This window comes from Anabrus simplex, chromosome 2, assembly GCF_040414725.1.
Source record: "Anabrus simplex isolate iqAnaSimp1 chromosome 2, ASM4041472v1, whole genome shotgun sequence".
Lineage (NCBI taxonomy): Eukaryota > Metazoa > Arthropoda > Insecta > Orthoptera > Tettigoniidae > Anabrus > Anabrus simplex.
This window is the reverse complement of record NC_090266.1, coordinates 259072402-259092471: the sequence shown is the minus strand read 5'-3', so window position 1 is coordinate 259092471 and position 20070 is coordinate 259072402. Positions and strand designations below refer to the sequence as shown.

Below are 20070 nucleotides of genomic sequence, written 5' to 3'. Positions count from 1 at the left end.
TGCTAAATGGTACGGGTGTAAGCTTTCATTCGGGAGATAGTGGGTTGGCAGCGCTGAATGTTTTCCATGCTTTCTCATTTTCTTACATGGAAAATACCGGGGCTGTACCTTAAGACCACGACTATTAATTACCCCATCCTTGCCCTTTCCTGTTCTATCATAGCCGAAAACCCAAAATTTGTCTGACGGTAACCAGATAGCCAAAAAATAAGTGTGTACTCTATCAGAGACGTTGAGAGTTCCTCGATTGTCTTCAAACACGTTCATGATGACAGGAAAAAACACATGACTTTCATCAGTAAGCAATACCTCGCGCCGTTAAAAAGTCAATCTTGCAATATGGTGCATCAGTTAGTGACGTGCTCCACGATATCGAGGTGGAAGAAATGGGCCTTTGGCATGACCGTGTAGCCAGGGTGAAGATTACCGTCAGATACCTTGTTTCTTTCCATTTGGGTTATGAAAAGGCATACTGTGCCCGCGCCAAGAAAGCGCTGTTCAGCATGATAGCACTTAACTTGGGGGGTTCTCTGAGCCAAAATTTGTAGCCAAGTTATTGGCAGCAGCTGTTAGCCCACACACGACCCATGCGAGGGAAACTTTAAACACAACCTGTATTCACGCGATCATGAACCATGTATCTTTAACTCACTGTTACAAGCCTGGGAAGTTCCCTCTTTGCTAGCCAATTTTAACGTGAAGTGATTACACGCAGATGTTTACATTTGGGCACTGATGTACTCGCCCTACGATTAGCCCAGTTTCACACGGTGTTTACAGTTGGAAGGCAAAACATGAAGGCACTTCATACGATATTTATCATCCTGTGACTGTTCTGCATTTCTGACGTAGGGTTGCGTTCAGGTTTTGTTTACGACAGACTGTTTAACGAACTACTCTATTGACATAACTTACTCATTAACATTGGAGACTGTTGACACACTTCAGATGTGACGCAAAGCTTTCTCTGTATGTGTGTGTTGTGGATATGGAACTTCATTGGTGTTATCCACTTAGAGAAAGTACGTCGCACGTACTTTGTGTGCAAATTAATATCAGCTTGCTGAATATTGACAGACTATTATCACAAACATTTTCATCCTTAGTTTTGCCCAGGTTTCACACACACACACACACACACACACACGCACGCGCGCGCGCGCGCGCGCGCGTGTGTGTGATTTTGTAGGCATTGATATATTTTCCATTTTCAGCCCAATCTTAATTGAAAACTCATTACTAAAGTGGCCCATGGCTTTGTAGTCATTGTCTTTGGCCTCTGATCTTCGGGGCGGCGTGTTATATTCCCGGCCAGGTCGAGGCATTTTTATCTTAAACTATTAATTCCCTGGGCTCATGGACTGGATTTTGTGGTGTCCCCAACATTACTGCAACTCGCACACGATGTTTCCCATATACGGCGGATACTGTCCACCCTCGTTAGGTCTACCTTAGAAGGGCTGCACCGCTAACATTAGCCACAATAAAGTATTTTTATTTATTTATTTATTTATTTATTTATTTATTTATTTATTTATTTATTTATTTACCCTCCAGGGTTAATTTTTCCCTCTGACTCAGCGAGGGATCCATCTCTACAGCCTCAAGGGTAGTGTCCTGGAGCGTGAGACTTTGGTTCCTGGGATAAAACTGGGTTGGAGGACCAGTACCTCGCTCACGCGGCCTCATCTGCTATGATGAACAGGGGCTCTGTAGGGGGATGGGGAGATCGGAAAGGATAGACAAGGAAGGAAGGAAGGAAGGAAGGAAGGAAGGAAGGAAGGAAGCAGCCTTGGCCGTAAGTATGATACCGTCCCGGCATTTGCCTGGAGAAGTGGGATGGCTGAGATGTGAATCGAACCCCTACTCAGTTGACCTCCCGTAGCTGAGTGGACGCCGTTCCAGCCTTCGTACCACTTCTCAAATTTCATGGCAGAGCCGGGATTCGAACCCGGGCCTCCGGGGATGGAAGCTAATCACACCAACGAATGCCCCCTAAAGGCGGATATTATCATCATTGTTATTATTACTCGAAATATCGTTAATTGTTGCAATGATAGGACAATTAATAACTTCCGTTTTCAAAATTTGAATTTGCTGTTACTTCGATTTAGAGGCTTGGGACGTCGAGGTCAACGGCCCCTTGCACTTGGTGTGGCTTTAGTTGCATGACTACTAGTTGTTGCTGTCGTGTATGAAACTACATGGGACAAATTAGCAAACGAAGAAGCCATGCCATATTTATGTTCCCATTATCTTGGATCTGAAGTGAGAAACAGAACAGCAAGCAAAAAAGCCCTGCGGGATCTTGGCCTACCAAGCGACCGCTGCTCAGCCTGAAGGCCTGTTTATATAGGTGATGTGTGGCCAGCGCGGCGAATTCTCTCCCGTTATTTTGGGCTGTCTCGTCCGGGGCTATCCCGCCGTCCGATAGCTCTTCAGTTACTCTCGTGTAGCCTAAGCGGGCCTCGAACGAGCCCTCAGATTCACGTAAAAGTACCCGACGTGGCCTGCGGGGCGAGTCTCTGGGTAAGAGGCAGAATCGCTACCCCTAGACCACGGGACCGGTTTTGAAGTGAAATAACGTATAAACACTCATTCAGCACGGCGGGATTTGAACGTACTAGCAAGTAAAATCGAACTTGCAGTTTTACATGACTGTTGATATCGTGATCATAGACACAGGCTAGTAAATTTCAAAAATACAGAGCTCGATAGCTGCAGTCGCTTAAGTGCGGCCAGTATCCAGTAATAGGGAGATAGTGGGTTCGAGCCTCACTGTCGGCAGCCCTGAAGATGGTTTTCCGTGGTTTCCCATTTTCACACCAGGCAAATGCCGGGGCTGTACCTTCATTAAGGCCACAGCCGCTTCCTTCCACTTCCTAGGCCTTTCCTATCCCATCGTCGCCATAAGACCAATCTGTGTCGGTGCGACGTAAAGCAAATAGCAACAAAAAAATTTAAAAATCGTACATGCACGGCCAAGATTCGAACCACGGCCGCCTTGGTAAAAAGCCAGTGACAATGCCACGCGGCTCTCACACCGTTAAACCCATTTGTCCTCACGGAGTGCCCATTTGTCTTCACGGAGTGGAGAGCGTACTGTTCCAATCGTCTTACTAGACCGAGCAAGTGGCTGCGCGATTTGGGTCACGTAGCTATCCGCTTGCATTTGGGAGATAGTGGGTTCGATCCCCACTGTCGGCAGCTCTGTTTCCCCGTGGTTTCCCATTTTCATACCAGGCAAATTATGGGGCTGTACCGTATCTAAGGCCACTGTTGCTTCCTTTCCGCCCCTTGACCACGGGGACAGATTAAAGACTGTCAAGTGATCACATGCATTAACGAACAGTTATTATAGTTGCCGTGCACGAAATAATGGTGAGTGAGAATTAATGAGATTGTTTATGAACTAATTTTGACAGTTCCTATGTTGGTGGTTTATATCAGAAGTACCTTCAGAAAACAATATTCGATAGAGACTAGGCATATATTTCAGTAATTAAAGGATATTTGATGTGTAAGAGAATAATGTGCATATTTCGAGATTTTTATAGGATGGGATAGTCTAGTTAAATTTCTTTCAAGTCAAAGGGAAAGAGTTTTACCCGACGTACACCGGCAAACTACTCTACGCTAGTAATGTTGATGTAACATCTGGTGTCTCACGGAGTCACACTTCGTAACTCTTCTGAAACCCTGAAAATGGCGGAGGAAAGTGTGAAGAAGAAAGAACGAAAGTATCCAATAACGTCATGGAACGTAACGAGCACTATCTGCTCCTGTAAGTAGCCTACATAATGAAATGACAGAAAATTTTGACTCTGAGAAGAGAATATTAATGGTTCTCCTCGCCTAATTTTCTTACAGTTGCCTAATATTAATTCCATTTTAGCCCTATCCCAGCTACCATTACTTTCGTTTTTAGTCTGTAGATCTCATTCCAGTACTATATACCGACAAAGAGAGCACGTTTAAAGATTTCAGTGTGGGGCTAGTAACTACTGTATGGCCATTTCATATCCGATTGTTTAGGCTACATTTCTCTCTTTCTGATGGACTTTATTATTTTGTTTCAGTATCTGCAGAGCGGCTGGGCTGGTCACTACAGCTTCCGTTGCCAGCCTGTGGACTATTCAAACAGCCCCATGGCACTGCGGGTGAGTGGTGCAGCAGATTGATGTGCTTTGTGTTAAAAGGTTCTTATATGTCTACCTGCTGATAGCCTACAGTTTTCCGTGCAATTGGCAACTCGGAAAAGGTAGTCGTTGCAATTCTGTTCACTGAATGTCTATACTTTACAGCTTCAAAGTCTGGCCACCTTTCTAATGATCGTATGAATCTTCTTCTGTTACCCTTATCCAGTGAGCCCCTAGGTCGGGCAGTGTATCATTGACCTCCACCCTCTTCTCGCACCTACATGGAGGCACAAGAGATGCGCATAGCTTCTGGGGTACTCCTTTGCTCTTCGTCCTCATCCGCTTGGTCGCTTCATGGGGGACCAATACCCAACTGAAGGAACTTCTCCACCCGAAGGCGTTGGCCCCTTTAGACAGTCGGGTTATCAGCCTACTCGTAACACTCGGGGTTGAGTCGTTTGGTTGTTCGGTCTACTCCATCCCATAGCTGTACCAGATGGCGCTGGCCAGACTGAACATAAATTACCAGTGAGGCTGAGAATTCAATGGGACCTGCATTTTGCCCTAGTTTTTGCCAGTTGACAAACAAACTACTACTAATGTGTAATAGTCACACTTAAAATAGTTTAGAAAAGGGATAGAGCTCATTAACAACGGATTCTGAATGAGAAACCAGGGTTGTTAGAAAAATGTACAACTGTAACGACGTACAACTTTATTCAGGGCGAGCTGATTGTAATAGAGTGAAGAGTTATTTTGTTAGATATGATGTGATTAAATCCTGTGCACCACTTAACTTGATTCTCTCGTGATGCAGACAAGAACCCTACAGGTGGCACACTAATTCAAATCTGTACACTAATCGTACTTACTGTACAGCTTCATATCAAGTCGCATCTCAACCACTGCTTTAAAACTCTGTCCGTAATCTGTCACCCTGTTCAAACTTAAGGGGTGAGGGATGCGCTAGAAGAGAGGTGCTCACGCTGGGAATTTCGTCCTGCGGGCGCCTAGCACTGTAAGGCCGCGTGCACACCGAGCGCGCTTCGCATAGTGTGTCGCGTGTAGCGTGAAATGCTATGCATAGCGCAAGGTGTGCTTGCTGTTCATACCGAAAACTCCACGCCGTGCTCTCAGCTTAGTTTGGTGCGAGGCGTTTTAGGGTGGTCACAAACTAATGCTGTTATCCAAGTACACTAGAAAAAGTTTACTGATGGATAACAGTTACCCAAAATTGAACATTAGGAAAAAGAATCGAAAGTGGTTTCATGAATTTAATGAAGAACGAATTACGGTACGTTCAGAGAATTCCATCGTTTGCACAGAGATGCAAGACTTTATCGCGATAAATTTTATGATTACTTAAGAATGACAAAAAATACCTTTGACCTTCTAAACCCTGCAACTGAAATGTGGCGTCAAGTAGCAGAGAAGTATTGGGAGAAATTCAATTTTCCATATTATCTAGGAGCACCGTGCAGCAAACACGTGGAAATTAAATTTCCGGCTAAATCACACTCTTTATATAATAATTATAAATAGTATTTTGCAATATTGTTACAATTAGCATACACAATTAATCATCGTAACAAAAGTGGAGTAAATTTGTGACAAATATAATTAACAAACAGAAATATTTACTTCCAAGCCCACTACTAGCCTGCAGAGTGATATTCTTCACGTTACCACCCTCCATTGGCAAAATTATAAACCGATATGACAGAGTCTGGGAGATTCTATGAACTTTGTCACAAAGTCTCCGGCTACATGGCTAAATGGTTACCGTACTGGCTTTTGGACACAGAGTCCCGGGTTCGATTCCCGGCAGAGTCGGGAAATGTAATCATAATTAGTAAATTGCATTGGCACGGTGGCTGGGTGTATGTGTGTATTTATAATCATTTCATCCTCACCATGATGCAGGTCATCTACGGGTGTCAGTTCAAAAGACCTGCACCTGGTAAGCCGAACTTCTCCTCGGACACTTCCGACACTAAAATCCGTACCCAGTTTCATCCTGTCCAGTAAAGTGTGACAGTAGAAGTAATATTACTGTATATGTTTACTGTAGGAATGCGATACAACTGTTGTATATACTTAAGTCCACTTATTTTGCAAAACAGTTACATTTTTGTAGTTTTTGTGGCTTGGGTTCCATATTTCTTCTCTTTGAAACACTGCATGAATAATTTCTTCTTCCATAGATTCAGAACCAGGTAGGTAACGCTAAGCAATTAACCAAAACTGCGCGTTGTCTGGCGCTTCGCTTAGCTGTACGATAGGCGTTCAGCGCAGCAGAGCGCGGACGATTTGAACACCTAGATTACGAACAAAGCACTGGTTATGCTTAGCGTGACGCTTAGCGTTGAGCAACACGCGACACACTACGCGAAGCGCGCTCGGTGTGCACGCGGCCTAAGTGGGCGGGCTGGCAGGCGATGAGCGTAGCGTATGCTATTCATCCACAGTGACGTGCTACGTCACAGTCCAAGAAGGTTGGGCGAAGTTCTCCCAGTCACTCTCGATCATTACTGCGATACCAATTTGAAGGAGGCAGAAAATAATGAAAGAAAGAGGGCAGAAATCCACGTCATTTTCAATTTACGTTGTATGAAGTAAGTTGTTTCTGTTCATTGCAGTTAATGTGTTCTGACCGGATACAATAAAGACTTACGCCTAAAATCTCAAATTTTATAATGTACGTAATTAATTACAATTTAAACTATTACATCTTAAGAGGTGCTTTAAAAACAGTTCTGATATAATACGGAGTTAAGATGCACAAGCTGTGGCTTGTGGTTTAGTTTAAATTATCTGATAAACTCACCAACAATCCAATCATGCTTACTGGGAATAAAATCAATGAGGTTATTTATTTGAAGGCATACTGTATATCTATTTGGTAGATATTTTTACCTTGCCGTTGTTGTGCTTTAATCTTGGATAGTAAATATATATGTCTTCACTTGTAATGAAACCTCTCTCTCGCCATTTAGACTAGTTAGCTATTATCACCGGAAACATGTTAATTTTAAATACTGTTTTCAGGAATTCAGTGAACAGGGAAAGCCACACAGCACTACAACACTGTGGAAAATCATTGTTGCATTATGTAATTATATTACTTTTTGCTGAAAGAATAACAGGAATTTTACTTTTTTTAACGAAAATATAGTTATTCCCATCGAAGGAATTGTAAATCGTAGCTTGTACGCTTAAACCCTGTACTACCCCCTGCGGGTGGGGGACGCACATGTAGAATACACCCGCGGTATCTCCTGCCTGTCGTAAGAGGCGACTAAAATAGTCATGTGGCCATGGTTCCCTCTTTATTTTTATTGTTTTTGAGGGTTAGTTGTAGACCTATTCAAAATTTTTGATGAGCGTGCTGCTCGGAGATGTACGCTCGAAAGCCCGTGTCAGTAACCACCCAGGAAGCGGCGGGTGGGAGTGGCATGTACCCTTGCAGTAGTATCCGCCTGACAACACAGGTCCCCGCACAGCCGAATGTCAGAAGGACATATTCTTATTGTTTTAATTTATTTTTTCTCTATATTTCTCTGTACACGCTATGGGGTACATGCTATTGCGGGTGACTAGAGGAAGGGAGTCCTAGTGCTCATTACCTCAGTCCTGCCATATTAGGTATCGTCCAGTATCGGGCCCCGGGCAGTACCGGCTTTGACCAGGTGGGTATTGCCTTGGCTGCTTGGTTCGGCTACAGAGACCTCTGATCGGAGTGGGTGGCATTCGGGGAGAATGATTTCGGGCATGGCGTCGAAACTACTTCCGCCTGCCTCCTCGGGTAGTTCGCTTCCCAAGTCGTTTTGATTCCCTAAGGGTGGCAACCCCTTGGGAACAAGCGCAGCGTGTTAGTCGGGGTTCCAGCTTCTCTAGGATCCTTGTTGCTACCAGAACCGATGGGCAAGATTTCAAGCTGGTCAAATCGATTCTTTTTATTCGACACATCGAAGGTGTATACGGTGAACTTGAAGACCTGAAGCAAATGCGCAATGTTGGTTTGCTTCTAAAGACGGCACTGCGCTCCAAGCAGATCGGTTGCTTAAGTGCGACCACTTCGGCGAAATCCCCGTCTAAGTGGAAGAGCACAAAACCTTGAATCTGCTTCGTGGAGTTATTTTCCACCGTGAACCTGTTCTGAACACTGACGATGAATTGATGGAAGACATGAAGCACCGTGGCGTGACACCTGTCCGGCGCATCACGCGCAAAGTCGGTGAAGACGTTGCCACGGGTGCGTTCATAGTCTCCTTCAAATTGTCAGTGTTGCCAGAGAAAATCAAGGTAACAACCTATCGTTGCGATGTGAGGCCGTACATCCCGTCTCCTACGCAATGTTATCAATGCCAGAGATTCGGACACATGGTAACTCGTTGTTCGAATGTGTGTGTGTGTGGGGGGGGGGTACATGTGGGAGAGTAGCTCAAGGCGCGGAGGAGTGCACAACTCCGTACAAGTGCACTAACAGCTCCGGTCTTCATTCTCCTAGAGATCGGAACTGTCCGACCTATCTGAGTGAGAAGAAGATCCAGGAGATAAAGACCCTGTATCGTCCTTCCTACCAGGAAGCGCACCGTAAGTTTTAATTCTCTGAATGCACCGGCCAAGACACTAGACTTCAGCATGATAGCACAGTCTCTCCCAGGTTCGTCATTTTCAACGGGCACACCTTCCCAGAAGATCGCTGCGCCCAAGGTGGCAGTTGCCCCTGTGAGCAACGCCGCAAAATGAAAGAGCTCGAAGGCGGTTCCATCCCGGCCTTCGAGCACCAATAAGCCTGTGCCGACTAAGAAACCTACGCCGGCTCAGCAGAGCAAGAAGACGACGCCTCCTTCCATCACAAGGTCGGCGAAAGCCGCGCCTAAGCCGGTGGAGGCGGCATCGTCGACCTGGGCTGGGAAATCCCCTCCCAGCCCGTCTAGACAAGAATCGACGGCGGAGAAGAACGCCCTTACAAGGAAAACACGGACCCTTCGGTTTATTTGAGGCTCTTTCTGCCCGTTGTTGGCCGGTATCCAGGTTCATTTGTAGTTTACACGGATGGTTCGAGGGCAGAAAGGAAGGTGGGCTGTGCATTCGTTGTCTACAAAGATAGGTTTCTTTTTGCTCTCCCAGAAAACTGCAGTGTGTACACAACAGAGCTCTATGCTATCTGTGAAGCTCTGCGGTACGCACTGTCAAATGAGCGCGTACACTTTCTTCTGTGTACTGACTCCTTGAACTCGCTACAGTCTATCGATACCCGATTCCCTCGGCACCCGCTCGTGCAGGGAATCCAAGACCTGCTGGCCAGGTGTTCGGTCGCCGGCACCAGAATCACGTTTATGTGGCTCCCAAGCCACATGGGTGTAGATGGAAACGAGTTAGCAGATAAGGCTGCAAAGGCGGCAGTTACATTGCCCCTGTTGCCTTACAAGGTTCCAGCAAGTGATATTCGCACTCAGCTGAGACATCTGGTTATGTCCCGTTGGGGGATGGACTGGAGGCCATCCAAATAAGCTGAGAGCGATAAAAGGAACAATGAAGATATGGAGGACTTCTTCGAGCTTCTCGGAGGGAAGCAGTGGTATTATGTCGTCGTCGGATTGGCCACGGTATACTAACGCACTCCTACTTGCTGAAGGGAGAACCCCCTTCGGTGTGTACTTCCGGCGATCATCTTACCGTGGCACACATCCTTACGGAGTGTGTGGACCTGGTCTATCTGCGCCGTAGGCTAACACTTCCGAGTACAATCTCCCTCATCCTGCGAGGTGACGAGCAGTCAACAGACCTCGTCATCCGTTTTATGAGGGATAGTGGTCTTTTTTTATCATGTGTAATAACGTCCTTTGTCTTCGTGTACTTGTGTAAACTGCGCTTTTATCCCATTGACTCTATTTTAGTTCGTGTTTGCGTATTTTAATGTGTTACTTTAACTTCTAACTGGAATTAGATATATCTTTACTTCCAGGCAATGCCTTATTCCATTGTCACCTGTATTTTTTATAATTTTATTAGAAAATAAGGCATTGCGAATTAGATCCACTGATTGTTTTAATCACATAATCATCTTTCATCACCATATATTTCATTCTCCAGTCATTGGATACATATACCGTATGTTGACCTTAGATGTAAGGCCCCTTTAAACGTAAAGCAGCATCAGGATCATCATCATCATCATCGCTTCCTGCAATGTGTGTTGGCTCTCTCGCTTCACTGTGACGTGTGCATACTGCGTAAGCTGCCCGCATTTACGTCACGCCAGCCCGGCCCCACTGGGCTAGCAACAACGGGTGCCCTGCTGAACACCTCTGTGTTAGAACATACTAGCAGGACGAATATAAATGAATAGTGTGACGACTTCCTCTGAATCACATGTTAACAGACACGGTGTACATGTTCTCCGCCATCTGCAGCGCTGCTGTCGATAAAAAGTGCAAGTACGCGCGCTGTTTTTCGGCTTAATGTAGAAGTGTGTAAACAGTTTCTGGTCTTTTTCGGTATTTTTATTCGTTTTCCAGTTTTATATGTGCAAAATATCTGTAACTTTTCGTGAACTGAAAAGTGAAAAAGATTATGCATTTGAGAAGTAGGACGTATACTTTGGCATATGCTTTTATTTACTACCGTGTGTGAATATGCCCACACCACGAACCTGCTACGCAGGCGTAGCAGGGGGAGAGGTGATGCTCCCACGTGGCGCGTCCCAGGTGGCGGATAGGGGGGTCCTAACCGGCTTGTCGGCGGACTTGAAGGAAATAAAATACCTCTCGCGGACCAAACACACTACCCCCTGCGGGTGGAGGACGCACGTGTAGACTACACCGGCGGTATCCCCTGCCTGTCGTAAGAGGCGACTACAAGGGGCGACCAAGGGATGATTGAATTAGAACCATGAAACTACTCTTGATTCGTACCATCATGCGGGGAACACCATGGGTTGCATGTACTTGCGAGTAGTATCACTAAATTGGTACGAAATAGGTTTGTGATTAGTTGCAGTAAAAAGCATGGCCTGGTGGATTCCAGTACCCGTGCGTCGTACCCATGTGAGCAACACCGCGGGTCTGGGCGTAGCCTGTGAGTTGTACCGCTATATGAGCGGCACCGTGGGTCAGCGTTGCCTGTGATTGGTACCCACTCTGTGAGGAACACCACGGGAATACCGGCGCCCGTGAGTAGTACACCTAGGTTAGGAACCTTACCGGTTTGCGTTGGCTATGAGTGGCCCCATTGTGTGAGAAACACCATAGGTCTGCGTTCCCTGTACGAATTGCAATACTTGTGAGTAGTACCATCTTGTGTGGACCACCGTGAGTCTTCGCTACTTTTGATCAGTACCCCAAAATGACAAATACCATGGTTCTACTTTACTCGCGACATATACCATTCTGTGGGGCCTTAGACGTGAATATACCGAGCTCGATAGCTGCAGTCGCTTAAGTGCGGCCAGTATCCAGTATTCGGGAGATAGTAGGTTCGAACCCCACTGTCGACAGCCCTGAAAATGGTTTTCCGTGGTTTCCCATTTTCACACCAGGCAAATGCTGGGGCTGTACCTTAATTAAGGCCACGGCCGCTTCCTTCCCACTCCCAGCCCTTCCCTGTCCCATCGTTGCCATAAGACCTATCTGTGTCGGCGCGACGTAAAGCAACTAAAAAAAAAAAAAAAAAAAAAAAGACGTGAATTTAGCACTCATTTAGACCCCAAGCATCATTGTGCTTTATAAATGGTCCCTTGGTCAGTAATACTCTAACCACCTTCTTTTTGAGTCTGATCCACTGTGTTTGTTTGTTTGTTTGTTTTTGTAGGGTTCATGTCCATCCATTCATTCTTCATGACATTTATTTTATTTAGGTCAGTGGATGAATTTGAATTTTGTTATTTCATTTCGTACCATTAGGGGCCGATGACCTCGATGTTAGGCCCCTTTAAACAAGCATCATCATCGAATATGCCCACAACTTGATATGTCCCGGGTTGCAAATCGGGTTACGATAAACATTCGAATGGAAAACGGCATTTGTTTTTCACCCCCAAAAGATCCCACTCTGTTCTCAGTGGTCGAATGCTATCCAACGTTAGGATCTGCCTTTAAATTATAATAAACTTATCATTTTTCAGTCAGATTAGAGCTGTGGCAAAGGCTGTTGTCAAAGAGAATGCCAAAATCATAAGTACAGCTCTGGAAAAATTTTACAGCAAGCTCACCTTTGATCAGCCACCATTATCAAGTTGGGAAGATGAATAAATAGCTCCTTTTAACAGTCCAACAATTAATGTTATTCATCACTTCTGTGGGTATATTGTTAAACGTGTAAGTAACGTCACAGACTGTACAGCATGTATTGGTTCTCTGTAAAACAATACAGAGGAGGCGAAAGGCACTCCATTTTCAGTCCTAACAAGTCTACAAGAATATAGTAACTCATCAAACTATCCTATTTACCCATCAAATGAATTATTATTTATGTTTCTTCATGTAGAGGATGTTGTTGTGAGAAATCTTAGTGTACAAGAAATATTATGGGGAGAAATATTTCAAGAATGCCTGGATAGCTTACCACCAATTACTGTTTCTCATGGACTTGGTTGCTGTCCTGAACATGCTCAGGACTTAGTACCAAAATTAATTTTCCATTATATACGATGCCTATTTTATTTCTGAATAAAAGAAGTAAGGAAAGAAATGCAAGCTCGTACGACCGCAAAACGTACCCGGAAAATGTCCAAGGTGTTCAGTTAACTGACTGATGGGGTGAAGTGCTGGCAAGATTCATTAAGCTGAGCATGTTAACATATAAATTAAGTAGTTATATAGGAATTACATGTGTATGACATACCGGTACGTAAGTCATGTGGGTGCCTGCAGAGTATTAATATGTTTATATTACGTATTACGTACGTAACAGTTGAACATGTGTTTTTAAGGTTATAATTGATAATTGCAACTGAGTTTGATTTCGTGGTGAATTAATGAATGATCACGTAGGTCTATAGACACATACACGATTCAGATATTCGTTAAGATAGTGACGAACCAATTTCAGAAGTAATGTCATTAAATCATTACTAAATGTAAAATATTTCCTACGTATTTTTCACATATTTCTATCAAAACAAGGAATGCTATATCTCAATTTCAACGAAACACAGATCGCACATAAATAGTCATGGGTCATTTAAAAGAATGTACAGTCCTGAAACAACACAATAATGAACACACTGTTTTAAATCGTTTATTTAAACGATAAATTCCGAATTAAGTCACATCAGATCTAATTTAGAATGACATGTTCGGAGATACCTTATCACTATCTACAACAGCGCCGCATGGTGTAGGAACATATCAACCAGCAGAAGTCGTCACACTATGCATTTCTATTTATCCTGATACTAGTATGCTTCCAAATTTGTCAGAAGAGCTAGATTTTCCCTCGTCTTTTCAGATTCTGTCTGTATACAAAACGTTCTCAGTTGAGGTTTTGTAGAAATCTACAGCGGCGGATTTAAAATTTATATGCCCTTAGGCAAAATTTTAGCATACCCACCTCTTCCCACACACAAAAAATCCAATGATCAAATATTTGAAATAACTACAGAATACTGTACACCGTTCTTGGGATCATTGTAAGTATCTAGGTGTTAATATAAGGAAATATCTTCATTGGGGTAATCACATAAATGAGATTGTAAATAAAGGGTACAGATCTGTGCACATGGTTATGAGGGTGTTTAGGGCTTGTAGTAAGAATGTAAAGGGGAGGGCATATAAGTCTCTGGTAAGACCCCAACTAGAGTATGGTTCCAGTGTATGGGACCCTCACCAGGATATTTGATTCAAGAACTGGAAAAAATCCAAAGAAAAGCAGCTCCCTATCTGTTATTTTCCTAGCCTTTTCTTAAATGATTTCAAAGAAATTGGAAATTTATTGAACATCTCCCTTGGCAAGTTATTCCAATCCCTAACGCCCCTTCCTATAAATGAATATTTGGCCCAATTAGTCATCTTGAAATCCAACTTTATCTTCATATTGTGATCTTTCCTACTTTTAATGACGTCACACAAAGTTATTCGTCTACTGATGTCATTCCACGCCATCTCTCCACTGATAGCTTGGAACATACCACTTAGTTGACCAGTTCGTCTTCTTTCTCCCAAGTCTTCCCAGCCCAAACTTTGCAACATTTTTGTAACGCTATACTCTTTTTGTTTAAGAATTAAATAAATTACTTGAAAGAATTAGCTGATAAGACAACAGGGTTTCTACAAATTGTTTTTAATAATTCCCATAATTCCCAGTTTCAGGTGGCTAAAATGGAATAAAAATGTAATGTTTTCTCCACTAAATCGTGAGGGGAGGGAGGGACTGCCGCCTCGCCGTCAACAATGACCGAATATCAAAAGTTTGCCGTATGGTAACGTTTAGAGTGCAGCGATAATACCAGATTGAATCCTGACATACGTAGCCTACGAGCGCATTGCCTAATGTTTCTTCGAGCAACGACGTTCCTACTAAAGAATTCTTCGTTTGAGTACCCATATACTTTCTTAAAGTGAATGAATCCAATGAAAAATATGTTAAAAATCATTTCATTTTCCATTTTACAGTGATGCACCACCCTGTTACAATAGACATACGCAATAGAGCAGTAAAGAAACCCTTGCTGAGCTGGGTCATACGCTACGTCATTGAAGTAGGTGTATGGTGTTTAGAACTGTTTTTATCCCGTTCAAAATATTACTCAGTTCTACACAGTACACAATAAGAAATAAGTGTACACATCATCATTTTCCCAGTTATTTCAAGATTGCTTTACAGGATTAATACAGAGGGATTTCGTTTTGAATCTTGCGGTCTGCTTAATCTACTTGTGAACTTCATCCTACAGTTTTGAAATAGAACACTTCTATATTAATATCCAACATATAACTTAATTTTTCCATTGCATGTTTAAAAGACATTGCTTTTTAACACATCCAGCAGTTCTAATGTTACTGATTTTACGTCATACTAACTACTTTTCACGGTTTTCAGAGACGCCGAGGTGCCGGAATCTTATCTCGCAGGAGTTTGTGAACGTATCGGTAAATCTACTGACACGAGACTGACTTATTTGAGCGCCTTCAAATACCACCGAACTGAGCCAGGATCGAACCTGCCTATAGCTCATTCCATGTTACGAAAACAGTATTCCTCTTATGGACCTACAAGGAGTGAACACACCCCCTCTGAGACACTCATAATTCCATCGTGATTAAGGGATATTGTAGGCCTACTGTAATTTGTAATTATTAAGAAAGATAGATAAAAAGGATGAGGCATTTTTGCCCTGAGTTATTAAAATAACTGCATAACGTTTCATTTTTCTTAAATACATTTGGAAGGAGGAAGCACAGTGGCGGAAACAACCATCGCTTCGTTGCCTTCCTTCATTTTCCTCCTTCTGTATTGCTCTGGTACAAGCCTCGTGTAGTCCCTCACTCTATGAACCGCCGGCAGCTCGCTTCTGTAGTGAAGTCGTCTACAGTATTTACTCGTACTTGTTGCGTGTGTGTTTTTAGGATTTAAATCAGTGCTTGTCTTGTGTTGAGTAGGAGTTATGGGATAAGCCTACGTGCGTGATTTCTTTCTTTAAAATTAATACTGTGATCTTTTGTAGAGTCATCTACAGTATTTATTGCGTCGGTTTTCTAGCCTTTATTGCCTGGAGAAATGTATTAAATGCAATTAAATGTATCCGTCACCCCTCGAGCGCATAACAAGTATTCGTCTATTTTCTGCCCCAATTTGCCTTATACTCTAATGCTGAAGATTTTTGTGCCGTAGTTTACCTCTGATACTGTACAAACCAAAAATAGCCCCTGAAACCTCCCCGTCCCATTTAGTTCTTAAAAATAATTTGTAGCTTAGTTTCTTCCGCTTTTTGTCTTGAACTTCAATACTGAATTTCACACATTTATGTGCCGCAGTTTTCCCGTGATGGTGTTGAGCAGAGCCATTCGATATTGCTACCCTTTTGTCATAAGAGCAATACCGTTTTCTTAACATGGAATGAGCTGTAGTTGGGCTCAGAAGGCCAGCGCTCGACCGTCTAAGCTACTCAGCCCGGCTCCATAAGTTCTAGCTGGTGTCGGTGTTTCCAGTAATTTTACGAAAACACACCATTTTAATGACTCGCATTTGTATATGTATTTAACGAGCAAGTATCTGCCATAAGAGCTCTGTCGGTGCGACGTAAAGCCAATTGTAAAAAAAAAAATAAATAAATAAATAAATAAATAAATAAATAAATATATATATATATACACGGAACAATCTCAAACCAGTTTTGCATGCCCATTTCTTAACCCTCTCGTACACGCATTTTCAGTTTGAAGTGAAAAAAAATATTATCTTGATTTTTTTTATTCATTGGTCATGTTAAAGAAAAATAAATAATAGTTCATTTTCTTTGAAAATTCCACGGAGCTCATATGAGGCCTATGTGCATGAAGGGAGTCCACACACATCACAACACAACTGAACTGAGGAATAATTTTCTTGGGGGATTTTGTGCGCTGGATGTCAGTTGTACGTGCACGTTTTACCAAACTAAATTTTGCATTAAGGAGTGGCTGCTGTTGTTATATCCTGCTATGGAATTCCTCAAAACACTGTGAACAAAGGGCATATTGGCAGCGAAGGCAGACATACCTGGTTTTCCTTGAACAACCGTGAAGGTGGCACTTCTATCCTTTCTCAGCTTATAGGTTTCTGGTGGCATCTGTGAAGCGGGTCTTCCTTTCTTGGGTTGATGATTGCTTTCCATGTAAATGACAGAAGTAGTTACTGAGGACTTGAATGCTAACAGATCCAGCTCCTCACAATCTGAGTTCATTCTCCAGAGAATCCAACAGTTTACAATGGTCGCATTCAGTAGATAATGGAAAACTCTGAAGTACTCCCTTTTGTGCCTTATGGTGTGCCGATATAGACCTACGAGCGAGTCCATTAGATGTACGCCACCCATGTGGGAATTGTAAATGCTGATGGAATATGGTCGTGGAATTTCAATGGTTGCGCGCAGTTTTCGACACCATCTCTTAGCAACACCTACAGGTTCTGCTCCAGCAAATGTAGATGCTATGTGTAAAAATGAACTATCATGCCAGCAGGTTATTGTGATGGACTGTGACGTAACAGAGTACAACCCTCTCGGTTCCTTCTTCATGGATTTCACAGACCGCAGCTTGAGATCAGCACCACAAAGCCTGTTAGCTCTGATAGTCCTGGAAGCATAAATGCCATCTTCAAGAAGTTTCTAGAGAAGATTAATCGACGTAAACAGATTATCAAAAGCTTATGGCATTTGAACTTCACGTCTTCACGCAGCCTAAGAACATCATTACCAACTGCTCCAAATTCAGAATGACCTTGACCATTTTGAACTTTTCCTTGATAGATCTCAAAGCTATGGATGTATCCTGAGGAACTGATTAAGACCCAAATTTTGAAGCCCCATTTTTAGGGTTTACTCTTCATACATTGTTTCATCTTTGATCAGCCTCATCAACTGATGAAAATTCTTCTGGCTGGGAAGAACATCTAAAGATGTGCTTGAAATGGTCAATCATAGGACGTAAATGTATAAGCCGATCATTGATGTCTGCTGGAATGTTCTGATTGTCAATGAAGTGCAAATACTTACGTATCACGCAAAAGCGATTGTATATCATATTCTCAGGTATTACTGACAGAGCGCAGAGTATATTGTGACATTTGTTGTGAAGACTACATTTTCTACAGACGGCCCTGGTTCTTCATCCATTTTGTTCTAAGTGCATAGAAATGAGAATATATGACAAATGTGCCATGAAACATCAGTAGTCAGTCTTGGTTTGTATAAAAAATTTCACCAAAACACTACAATATGGTGTAGTTCTAATTGAGGTTATGACAGTGAACCATAACCTCTTGTACATTTAGACCTCATATGAGGCCACTATATTATTACGCAAAATAATGGTAATAAATTGCATGTACAATAAAAATACTAAAATACTAACAGAGTCATAATTTTCCACAAATTCATAACAATATTAAGTAAACGGCGCACTAAACGAAACATAATTTTGGGACCTCATATGAGGCGTGTGCGCACGAGAGGGTTAAGTTTCAGTTGTATAAAGAACTGTTGCTTAGTCATTGCTTTAGCTCAGTTGAGTTGCTTGTCTTACAGAGTACAGCCAACTAACTACATATTTAGTAGGCTACCTACTCTAGCATCCATGGATTCTGTCATTTCAGATTTACTCTTCTGTATTTTGTATTTCGTACCGATAAACATCGTTGCATAAACGTAGCTGAAACACTCCGCAGCTTTATATCCTAACAAAATCTCGCCGTTGTCAAGATACTGAATTATCCTATGTTTGTTTCCAGTGCTGTGGATTTCGGCAATTTTTATTGAACTTTTGCCGAAAAAACTGAAGTTTTCCTTTTAACGGTGTTGCCTTTAGGTCAGCGTGTGCATACGTCTGTGTCCTGCCTGACCAGATTCCTTAACCCAGACGACGTTGGATTCAACGGTTTAATACACCACGTGATTTGTAGCCGGCAGCTACGCGGAAAGTGTAATTTAGCAAAGGTCAGTTCCTCGGGTTCTTCAACTCCACGGGGCAAGTGCCGTTATTGATAGCTGTTAAGTCATTTGTTTACCTGCGCTACGCAATTACTTTTAATTGACTTCCGAGAACAGCTTAAATCTGGTGGGAAATCTGCTCTACAGTACAGATGAGGTAGAAATTCCGTTACTCCATGTGGACTGCAGACTCGTGATTACTCGTCTCAAGTAATGCACAAAACGGTTTTAATTGCTGTGCTCCCTTCGACGTAGTGTGCATATTTCGTGACGTCAATCGCCTGTCGTGTTTATTAATTGAAGTACATTGTGGAACTCTGAAGCGGAAATTGAGTGGCTCAAATTTAAGTAACGGTTGTAGCCGAAGGTCACGTGGCCAGGTGTAATTCTTCACTTGCTCCGGTCAAATGCCGCGATGACTGTATTCGTCCCGTGACACCTTCGCATTAAATCGCTCTGTCCCTTTTTCACTTCATCTTAATTACAAACGAACTCTTTTAGCGTGATAAGCCATTCATGATATTTGTGTACCGTGGTGATTCAATATGCATTTCTGAAAAGCGGTTACACACGTGATTGCCCTGGATGGTTTACCATACTGAAGGAGTTCGCTTTTGATGCAAGGGAGTGAATATTCGTTATCCGTCCAGTGAATCGTTCTTTATTCGCTGTTTTTTTTGCTAGTACAGAGCGATCCATATAAACCGGAACTACTTTAATGAGCCATGTCATAATATTTGAATCAATAGGACCCACGTGCAAATTTGGGAGACGAGGTAAGGTAAGGAAAGGTAATGCCGTGATAGTTTGTATTTCCTATATCACAGCGTAACTTGAAATCCGAATGTCTCCTAACTCGCACTACTACTACTACTACTACTACTACTACTACTACTACTACTACTAGTTCTTTGGCCTCTTTTAGCTGTATATCTCTTATCTTTATATCATTTGAAACCGAGTCTAACCATCGTCTTGGTCTCCCTCTACCCGTCTTACCCTCCATAACAGTCTATTATTCCATTCGCCTGACATGACCCCACCACCGAAGCCGGTTTATGCGTACACCTTCATAGAGTTCATTCCTAACTCAGCCTGTATTTCCTCATTCCGAGTACCCTCCTGCCATTGTTCCCACTTGTTTGTACCAGCAATCATTCTCGCTACTTCCAGGTATGTTACTACTAACTTATGAATAAGATATCCTGAGTACACCCAGCTTTTTACTCCCGCAAAGCAAAGTTGGTCTGAAAACACACCGATGTAAAGATAGTTCAGTCCGGGAGCTGACTTCCTTCT

General features: G+C 42.9%; 1 protein-coding gene across 1 annotated transcript in view; it reads left to right on the top strand.

Annotated features, from left to right (window-relative positions):
- Positions 1-20070, top strand: part of LOC136864038 (very long chain fatty acid elongase AAEL008004) — a 332205-nt gene that overhangs the window by 272873 nt on the left and 39262 nt on the right. Inside the window, exon 4 of the mRNA XM_067140559.2 lies at positions 4080-4160. Within this exon, the coding sequence (XP_066996660.1) occupies positions 4080-4160 (81 nt within the window). The remainder of the gene's footprint in view (positions 1-4079; positions 4161-20070) is intronic.